Raw genomic sequence first — 11,147 nt, 5'->3', positions numbered from 1 at the left:
TAGACAACATTTGATGCCTATAGATCTTCCTTGAACGATAATTTCTATAAAAGAAAACTCCAAAGCAAAAATTACAAGAAATATTACAATAATCATGGCACGCCCATTATAACGAGAAGGATCGTGATGGATACATATGACTCAAAACAAAAGAGTCTTATCACCTGTATTTTAATGGGAAAACTATGGATAAGCACAAAAACATATATGAGGAAAATAACTCGTATATTTGTTCAATTTATCTTCATCATCACCTATATATATATATATATATATATAACAGAAAATAAAATAAGAATTTTATATTGAAGCGCTTCAGTATAACAATGGAAAAAATTGGAAGACACCAATATCTAGTTAACACCAACAATAAAAAAAAAAAGGGTTGGATACATAGAGAAATATAGATATTAATATAAGTGTAATATATACCATATGATAAGGAAACAAAATAAAAAAAATGTGTTAATGGATGGAGTACATGATATATGAACGTGTCAACATATCATCATTAATTTATAAGATATCATGTATTACCTCATGTATCAATACTCTATTATGTTGGAAAAAAATTAGTTGAAATATAGAAAGTTAATTGAAAACTAAAAAATTAGTTGATAGTTAAAAATTAGTTAAAAGTTAAAAAAATATCCTGTTAAATTATAAGAGTATGATAAAATCATCGAAGTAACTGAAACATATAAAATTACATAACAACTAAAAATAATAAAATTTTGGGCCAGTTTGTTTAACTTATTTGTTGAAGTAAATGCTTATTTTAATAAAATAAGTAACTTTCTATTTTTTGTATTTATCTAAATTGTTTATGCTTTTTTTAAGAAGTAAATCCTGCATGCTTATTAAAAAGGGCTTTTTTAAAAATCCTTTATTTTAAAGTATTTTTTAAGTTTAAACAAACTCACCCTTTACCTTAAATAAAAAAAGATTAAAAAGGAAATCTAATAAATATTTAAGGATAAAAAGAGAATAAATACAAAAAAAAAACTAAAAGTTAGAACAAAAATAACAAAGGAGTTCTCCTATCCTAAGTAAGTAGCAAATCATATACCATTGTTTTAATGAAGGACAGGATGGGTTCCTTCCGATCCTAAGCTATGAACTCATGATCAAATTTTGAGGTGGGTTTTCCCTTCTCTATGGTAGCATTGTCTTCTCTTAGGGTTTCTCTTGCTGAAGGAAGGGCGCTAACATTTTATAAAAATGCTACTTCAATTAATATTTTAAAAAATGCTAGAAGCTACTAAAAAAAATTTGTTTACCAAACAATCAAAAAACTTTTTCAGCTAGTAAGAAAATATAAAAATGAGCTTAAATATGTTGTCAAACACACTCTCTATGAATAAATTACACTTTTTTTTATCTTATTTGTTGCACATTATATATATATATATATATATATAAAGGAGAGATCAAGTTACTCAAAGAGTAAAAGAGTTACTCCTCATTTTTTATCGATCATTTTCTTTACGATCTAATTATTGTAATAAGTAATTAATCTTAACCATTAGATTTCAAGAAAATGAATGGTGAGGATGAATAGTAACTTTAAAAGAATTAACAAAAAGAATTATGGAACCAGCTATGGAGGAGTTGATTAACAAAATACAACTCTCTCACAAAATAATTTCAACGTCATCACGTCGGCTCGGTAGCTCCACAAAAGAATCTCACTTCTCGTCCTCTACTACTGTCCTTCTACTCCCACGAACAAAGGTTCACGATCATCACATGTACCAACCACAGGGTACAAAAATTGCAAGGGGTGAGTTTATTATAAAAGAAATTAATACAAAAATCAAATAACCACAATTAGTAAGAAAACATTAACAAATATCATAAGCTTACACAAACATTCACTAGTCCAACACACACTCAACAAATAGTCATCATCAATCCATAGTTCCAATCAATCATGCTCAATATGATGCATGCGTTTGACCTCGACTCTCAAATGCAATGTGGTACCATCCCCAAGGAAATAGTCTAAGCGTGTCCACACGACACTCTCACTTAGGAAAACTAAGCAGTAAGTGTCGAGGTCACCCTGTCATGCACAGGCAACTCCCCTCCCCCCACGGTGATCAACCTGAGTCTCAAGGGAGTTCCAAATCGAGTGACATGCCACCTAGTACAAGTATTTCTCCTCACGAGAAACTACAAGTACTTACTAACAAAGTTTATACTATTTCCATGTCATGTGAAGTATGAAACATGGGCACCATCAAATGCATTGGCGGTGGATAATTAAAGATTCTAAGCCATCCCCATCCAGAGATGCTTAAAACTCTTTAACCACTCTATTTCCCCCACTAGGGACATCCAACAAGGTCACTGCACCGCCCCCCATGTACATACACAACATACAACGTATGAAACATGGGCACCATTAATGCACTGACCGTGGATAATTAAAGATTTTAAGTCATCCCCCTATGGAGATGCTTAAAACTCTTTAACGACTCTTTTTCCCCCACCAAGGATATTCAACAAGGTCATGCACCCCTCATGTACATACACATCACACAACATATGAAACATGGGGCACCATCAATGCATTGACAGCGGATAATTAAAGATTCTAAGCTATCCCCCTCCAGAGATGCTTAAAACTCTTTAACCACTCTATTTCCTCCACTAGGGACATCCAACAAGGTCAATGCACCCCTCATGTACATACACAACATACATCATCAACATTTCATCTCAATATCACTCTCAACATCAACATCATCTCATTTCAATGACATTATCAACAACAACAACATCATCTCATATTAACATAATTGTCAATAGCAACATCAACTCATATTGACATAATCATCAATAACAACATCATTTCATATCAATATCATCATAAACATCAACCTCATCTCATATCAATTAATGTCATCAATAACAACATCAACAATAAGTCACATTCCGCATATACATACATCTATAGTTCATGCTTGAGATTCACACTCCCCAGGTCTTCAGACCACAAAAGTCTAATAAACAATAATGTTATTCATCAATAATAGATATATCGCATCCCGTTAGTCAAAAACATTATTTTCTTGAAAATCAGCATGCAATAGGGACAGGCATACATCCCCATAGTTAGGTTCCTTGACCCCAACTATGGCATTAAAAGTTGTAAACTATAATAAACTCTCCTCACCTATTGTGAGCTCTCCTTCAGCTCCTGTTTGCGTTGCTCAAAGGTCTCTCTCGTTCACGCTCATCAGTCCAAACACAAGGTTCTATATGCCAAATTGAAGGAAATTTAGTATAGGTTTCAAAAACAAGGTTAATAACCATATTAGGAGTCAAATACCTCTGTCAAAACATAAAGGGTTGAGGGGTGTTTTGGATTCTACTAAAAGGAGACATCATTTTAAAATTCCGATCACGCCAATGTGACAAGGGTTCAGTGAAGGTCATGTAAATAACATCAATGTTATAAAAAGATAACTTTTACAATGTCTCATTCTCTAAGGTTTTTCAAAGAAAGTGTAAAAACATCCTATTATAGTACCCTACACACAAGAGACACTAAGAGGAACTCAAACTAACTAAGAGAAGGGCTTAGAAGTCAAGATTACCTCAGAGAAGCTATGAAATGGAGGATTGGGGGAATTTTCTCCATCGAATCCTTGAGGAGAATTCTGAGGATTCCGCTTCGATTAAAGTTTTCCTCTTGGTGTGGGGGTTCAACGGCAAGCAATGGCGGCTCGCGGTGGCCACCGGTGGTCGTGGATGGTGGAGAAGGAGGTTTTAGGGTTTGGGTGGCATTTTGGAGAAGAAGAGAGTGAAAAATCGTGTTTTTCACGCTAAGGAACATATTTATAATCTGTAGATCTCGCTTAGTGAGCTCGTCTCACTAAGCCATAGTCCACTTTTCGTGCTTAGCGTGACAATTCAAGCTTAGCGCAACTCCCTCTGCACTAGGCCTCGCTTAGTGGGCCAAAACTCGCTCAGTGCAATTCCCTCTCGGGTTGGAATTGCACTTAGCGCGCCCCTGCTCGCTTAGCGCAATTCCCTCTTAGGTTGGAATTGCGCTTAGCGCACCCTTCTCACTTAGTGAGACACCAAAATTTGTTAGTTTCAAAATCTCAACAGTCAGACTATGTAGATGTGTCTTAGGAAGCTCCAGGAAATATTTGAAGACGATCTAACGGTTAACAAATCCGGGATTTTGATTTTACTGGAATAGGTTTAGGTAAAATTTAAAATCTCATAATTTTAACTTAGCTCAACAAAACTCCACATAACTCAACATCCACATCAAGAAATTCGCACATGATTAATTCAAGTCATACCTCCACTCATTCAAGTCAACCATATAGTCAAATAACACAATAAATACAATTAAACATCGATTTATAACTAGTAATATTTCAGGGTGTTACATTATTCAACCATAAAAGATTTATCTAATAGAAAATCAAATATCTTAAAAATTTAATTTATGTCAAAATCACCACTACAATCACCACTACTACCATAACCGTCACCACCAACATGACTGTCGTTGTCGTCACCACTACCACGATCATATTGACAATCATGGTGGTAATTGTGGTGGCAGCCATGACAGTTGTGACGAAAACAATAATGACGGTGGTGGTGATCAAGTTGGTGCTAAGTTTAGAATATTTTACGATAACATAAATCAAATCTTCAAGATATTTAATTTTTTGTTTGATAAATTAGAGATTTTATAGTTAAATAAAGTTTTAATTTGAATTTAAAATTTTTTAATCTAGACCTTTTATTATATATGTGTGTGTGCGTATGTGTGACGTATCATATGATAATGAGAATAATCATCTTATGTGAGAATAAAAATGATTAATCACAATTATTAGATTGAAATGGAAGACCTAGATTAAAAGTATTTAAACTAAATTTAAAATATCATTTAACCATAAAATCTCTCAAAAATTTTTATTTTCTGTTTTCATTTCCTGTTTTCATTTTCGGAAAACCGTTTTCATTTTCAAAAGATTAGAATTCTGAAAACATGTTTGGTTTGACTTCTTGTTTTCTGTTTTCATGAAATAAAAATACTGAAAATTTATGATATATTGACTTCTTGTCTTTTTGTATTTTTAGATTTGCTTAAAATTACATTCATTGTCACCGCAATTTCATTTTACCCGAAATGAGGTTTCTGTTCTCAACTGAAAACACTGAAAATGAGAATTTATTGTTTTCATTTTCTGGTTGTTTCCTATTTTCATTTTCACTGAAAATGTTTTCAGAAATCCAACCAAACACATTTTCATCACCGTTTTCTGTTTTCAGTGAAAATGAAAACATAAAACAACCAAACCAAACACCCCCAAAATATCTCAAAGATCTAATTTATAACATCTTAAAACATCTCAAATCCTCCCCTATATGTAGATTTTGTTTGCACCCCTCCTCAAGCATGTTTTCGTTATGAATGTTGTAGGCATTATATAAAGGAAACATGTTTTCATGAAGAAAAAAAAACATTTTCATACGAAAAAAAATTCAACCACTTAATATGGATCATTCGCAATAGTGTTGGGGTGAATAGCAATTATCAAACTTTTTTTCTACCTTAAACGGCTCAAAGCTGTGTATTTTTAACTCTTCGAACCAGCTCATCACAGAAACGACAACCGAGGCAGATCCATGCCATATGTGTTCTTCTTTAAATCGAGAAAGCATAAAATAGAAGATACTTCGTTAAAATTTCTCTGGGAAAATTAATATACATAAACACACTCGTTGCATTACATACTAACTTTTATGTGCCTTGTCATGTCTAATAAAAACCAAGAAAAGTATAATTGAACATATGTAATCTTCATATACTCTTGATCAACAGTGCCAACGCCTAATTTGGTGATAAGCTTTCGGGTCTTCGTATGAAAGGCCAGCAACTACTAACATTCACTTCATGCCTGCATTCCCAAAAAAAAAAATGTTACTTAACTGATAACAATATAAGAAACAAATTATATATTATGTTATATTATATATATATATATATATATATATATATATATATATATATATATATATATATATATATATATACATGAAAAATACTAATGATATTCTTTTTCTAATACTTATTTTGTGGTTGAGTCAAATTTATTAAAAATCACTAATTTAGTTATTTAAAAGTAAGATCCACTAAAATTGTTTTTTTTTACTAAATTTGAACTAAAGAAAATGTTATGAAGAAAACGTCAACTATGAAGGGATATCGATATAAGGTGTGTTTGGATAGAAGGTTATAAACGTATGTTTACATAAATATCACCATCCTTGCTTTTACTTTCAATTTACTTTTATCTATTGAATTTATATAGAATCACACACATTGCATTTCCAACTTAAATTCAAACACATAGCATATTATGCTAGTGATGGATCTTTATGTATCAATTGGGTCTGTAAAACACTTATGTAAATGGGTTAGGGTACCTGTTATGAACATCAAAGATAAAAGCACTGAATACAAAAAGAGAAAGAAGCTTAAGACAGTTGGGAAGGAATTTCCTTATAATTTTGCATATTCCTTCTGTGAATACACCTCTGGTATATATAGTCATATGTCTTTGCTACAAGACAAAAGCTAATAGCAGAATCTCTAAGGCACTAGTAGAGAGCACTATAGGACTAACAGAATTACAAGAGCATAGAGCACTACTGCTCATAACAGAATACAACACTACTACAAAAACCCACTAACGAAATTGGTGCCAAAACCACTAAACATAATCTTTCAAGTGTTGAGTCGTTATCTTCCTCTTCCTATCATATCATTCCCTGGCCCATCAAAAACACCTCGTCCTCAAGGTGTTGGGCTTCAAACCATGGCTTCAAAAGTTGAATCGGGATCCCAAATTAAAATGGGTGAAGGAAAATAGCTCGTGCGCAAATGAAGGTTAGTGTTGCGGAAGCGAAGCCCTTTGGCGGTGTTGATAGTGGCGTAGAAGGTGAGGAGGAAAGGGTGGTCGAGCTCCTTGTCCCTGACCTTGGCAATGAACGTGATGGAAGGGAATAAGCAGAGGTCGAAGGGAAGGATGTGGTGGCTGGGGAACTCCGCATGGATCCGATGGATGGCAACCCAACGACGACCGGGGGAGGACGCCTGGGGCTTGCTGTTATCGGAGAGGTGGACGGCAACAATGGTAAGCGAAGCCAGCAAGGGTGCGGGGTGTGCTTCATGAGTGCAGGTTGGGGAGGTGGAATCGGCATAGGCGGCGGAGTTGGCATGGGTGTGTGTGTGGGGAGTGCCTTTGCAAAGGAAGAAGATGGAAGGTGTTGGCTAGTTAATAGGGTATCCATTTTCAGGAGAAGGAGATCTAGTTTGGCAGCCATGGAGGCTTGGGTGACAACGAGATCGGCAATGGCGGCCTCGAGGCGGTCCAAGCACTCTGAGGAAAGTTCGTCGTTTGCCATTGGAGTTCTCAATGAAAGCACCAAATTGTTATGAACATTAAAGATAAAAGCACAGAATGCAGGAGGAGGAAGAAGCTTAAGACACTGGGGGAGAAATTTCCTTATAATTTTGCATATCCCTTATGTTAATACACCTTCGGTATATATAGTCATATGCCTTTGCTACAAGACAAAAGCTAATAACAAAATCTCTAAGCACTAATAGAGAGCACTATAGCACTAAATGAATTACAAAAGCATAGAGCATTCATAACAGAATAAAGTACTACTACAGAAACCCACTAACGAAATTGGTGCCAAAATCACTAAACATAATTTTTCAAGTAGTGAGTCATTATCTTCCTCTTCCTATCATATCAGTACCCATGTAACCGATTTTAAAGTTATATTATAACTTTGGCTGAGAAAAAAAAAAAGGAAGAGATTGTAAAAATACTGTCGCCAACATTTTTTATTATATATTACACTATAAAGTAAATATCATTCTTGAATAACGCGTGCAGGAACTGGAATTACTATTATCTATGTGCACACAAATAAACTAGTTATTATTCGTGATTTGTTAAGTAATTTTTCTGCTTATTGATTCATTGGGCCAATAAAACTTGGTTGTCATGCAACAAATCAACAATTGTGTAAATAATTACGGTAAGCCTAGTAGTGGGAATTTAAAATAAGGTTTAATTAGTTTTTATAATTTTTAAATTTATTATTTTTAATCTCTATAGTTAATAAATAAATTTTTTAGTATTTAAAGTTTATATTTTAATTCCTAAAAGATTTATGATTAAAATTTTTTAACTAAGAAATTAAAACGAGTTAAAGAATTTATTTTAATGACAAAAATCTTTGAAGAATTAAAATATAAATTTTAGGACTAAAAAATCTAGATATTAATTATATAAACTAAAAAAATTAAAAATTATAAGAATTAATTAAACCTTAAAATAATATATGCGAAGTGTTAAATTCAAATATTAGTGTGATCATTATAAAAAAATCAATAATTGTGTTGTTAATTAGCTTACGAACATGACCATCGCTGTATCTTTTTTTTATACCCACCACCAACAATTGAACACCTTGAACATTTGATTTGATTTAAAGACCTTAAAAGTTACGCCAGAAAACTTTATCAACTAAAGGACTACAATACTGGGTGCCTTCGACCCTTTAACCTCCGTGAAGTAAGGCCAAAAAATCCGACAATGCGTGCATAGTGAGTGCATACTTTTGTCTACTTTCATTGACTTTGTCATTTACCAAGAAACGCAATTTGATTGAAAAACAACTTACTGTTCTGATTAGAATCAAATTTGAAAATCCTGAAAGCTCAAAATATAGTAGGAAACCATGGATGAACATGCTAATAACGTTTAAATTTTATTCAAGGTTATACATAGAGGAAACAACTGAGTGTTCTGAATCGAATCAGAGAAGCATTTGAAAATCTAAAAGGTTCAAAATATAATAAGAAACCATGGATGCTATATGCCAATAACTTCTGCTTATAATATGTTTTATGTATCCGTTTCAAGTTATACATAGAGAAACCAGAGAACTTTTATTCAAAGTCATACATAGAGTATTACCAATTTGGTTGACAAAATAAAAGTTTTTAAGCTAATTATGGGCTATCAAAATTAAATTCTTATTCAAAACTAAATGCTTTGGAAAGTAAAAGCAAAGTGAGAATTTCCATAGATTTTACTAAAAAAATTTCTACACCTTTTAGTTGTTTTCCATTCTGCAGTTAACATCAATCACCACAAATTAAAGTATCCCCAGCAAAATCCATACCTTTTTTCATGACAAATTCATAGTTTCATACCATTTTGGGAATAGCATGCAATTAGCTAATTGATTTTCTACAATTTCAACATCTAAACTCAATAACCATTAACTCTATATTCATCCAATTAGATATTTAGATTGAGCATACCTGCTATTACTTCTGCTACTGCTACTACTGTTGTTGCTACCAGAACTTTTCATGCTTCCACTATTAATGCTCGACACACCACTATCACTCTCTCCACCAGAACCAGAAAGGCTCTTCTTCTTCCACCACTCCTTATCAAGGCTCTTAGATCCATGATCAGAAACCGAAGTTCTAGGAGACACCTTGTTAGAACCACTATTCACTAAGGACTCATTTTTAGTCTTCTTCTTAGATCCCAAAGAAATTGGAAAGACCATTTTGAGATAAAACCCTCCACTATCAATGTTCCCACTTCTCTTCACTTGACCCTTCTTAATATTCATATCAACCTTTTTTCTACTATCCACATTTTTGTCACCCAAGTTTTTCCTCTCCTCTGCTCCTTTCTCTTGTGCAACTTCAACTCTAGGGTGTTCCACAAGATCTTTGAGAGAAAGCTCGTAGCTTGACTCAGGCATGCTCTTAACCATTTCCATGAGTTCCCTTTGGCCTCTTGCAATAGCTTGAGTCTTGGACGCAGGAGAAAGGCACCTATAGTGGTTTTTGCACTGATGAGGACTCTTTGGTGGGCTTGTAGTCCAAAGAGGAGGTGAACAAATACCAGATTCATCATCATCCACCTTTGATCCTGTTCCCAATTGCACTTCCATGTCGTTATTGTAGCTGTGGCAAATTTTATAATTTTTTGGCCGTTTCTTTGATGCCATAAAATCAGTATTTGTGGCACCCCATGTGTCATAACCATGAGTTATGTGTCCTATTTCATTGGACAATGGAAAAGAAATTGTGGGTTGGTCTCTTCGTGGATCAAGCATTTTTTTTTGTGTGGTTCTCGGAGGAAGAGAAAATAATGATGCTTGTATGTGTGTGCCGGGGATGTTGATGTTGTTCTTCTTCTTCTTCACAGTCACAACAACAACACGTTTAGCTTCAAAGGTGATGATGCTCTTTTAATTTCTTGGTGACTAAGGTTTTTAAAAGAGGGAAAGAAAAATTGATTGGGAATGGAGAGAGTGTGAGAGAGCGTACTTAAAGTCAAGGAATTCTAGATGGGGTGCCACGTAGCACCCTTTGTCTTTTTTTTTTTTTTTTCTCACCTGTTGGTACAAAACAATTCGTATGTTACGTCATAATTAGTTTTTGTGATGACCTCGAACGAATTTAAGATAGATATTTTATTTTTAATATAATTTATTTTATACTAAAATTAATTCGTATTTAAATTTTGAATTAATTTGATTAAAAAATATAAATTATTATTATTTATGTCAATTATTGTTGATTTACTTTTGCTTTTTTTGTCAAATTAATTAATTAATACCTTAAAATGAAGTAATTAATAAAGTAATGATAAAAGGTTTATATAAAAAATACGTTAAAATATATATTAGTATTTGTGATAAAGATATTAATGATATTTTTTCTATGAAAATTTTTATTTTTAATATTTATTATAAAAATATTTTACTCTAAATTCTTTAACTAGTAGTATTTTAAAGACATCCATTAACATTTGTTTTTTTATTTGCGTGGAAGGAAAAGCCGGTGACCGCGTCTGTCTCTCGTATTTTTCCAACTTTGTTTAATAGCAAGACTAAGACGTGACGCACGCACCTTTGTCCCGTGACTTTGCTAATATGTTCAGTACCAATCAGTTACACATTTATATGATGCCAAAATTAGAATTGTGATGAAATAACTTTAAAAGTAAAATATAACTTTTCATTATTTTTTTGGCAAATATATTGACTAAATT

At 33.1% G+C, this 11,147-nt stretch overlaps 1 protein-coding gene across 1 annotated transcript; it reads right to left on the bottom strand.

The window, feature by feature from the left end:
• Positions 1-5,662: 5,662 nt before the first annotated feature.
• On the bottom strand, positions 5,663-10,387 carry LOC114382657. Its single transcript, XM_028342220.1, has 2 exons — positions 9,392-10,387; positions 5,663-5,939 (listed from the first exon to the last, which is right to left on the bottom strand). Exons 1-2 carry the CDS (start codon positions 10,204-10,206, stop codon positions 5,873-5,875), a joined length of 882 nt encoding a protein of 293 aa, XP_028198021.1. The 5' UTR covers positions 10,207-10,387; the 3' UTR covers positions 5,663-5,872.
• Between the last annotated feature and the right edge of the window lie 760 nt (positions 10,388-11,147).

Source organism: Glycine soja, chromosome 13 (assembly GCF_004193775.1).
Source record: "Glycine soja cultivar W05 chromosome 13, ASM419377v2, whole genome shotgun sequence".
NCBI lineage: Eukaryota > Viridiplantae > Streptophyta > Magnoliopsida > Fabales > Fabaceae > Glycine > Glycine soja.
This window is presented reverse-complemented; position numbering and strand designations above follow the sequence as displayed.

Coding starts and splice junctions, on each gene's coding strand:
- LOC114382657 (XM_028342220.1), bottom strand. CDS start 10,206: ATGCTTGATCCACGAAGAGACCAACCCACAATTTCTTTTCCATTGTCC. Junction 5,940..9,391: donor AGTAGCAGAAGTAATAGCAG/GTATGCTCAATC, acceptor TTGGGAATGCAG/GCATGAAGTGAATGTTAGTA.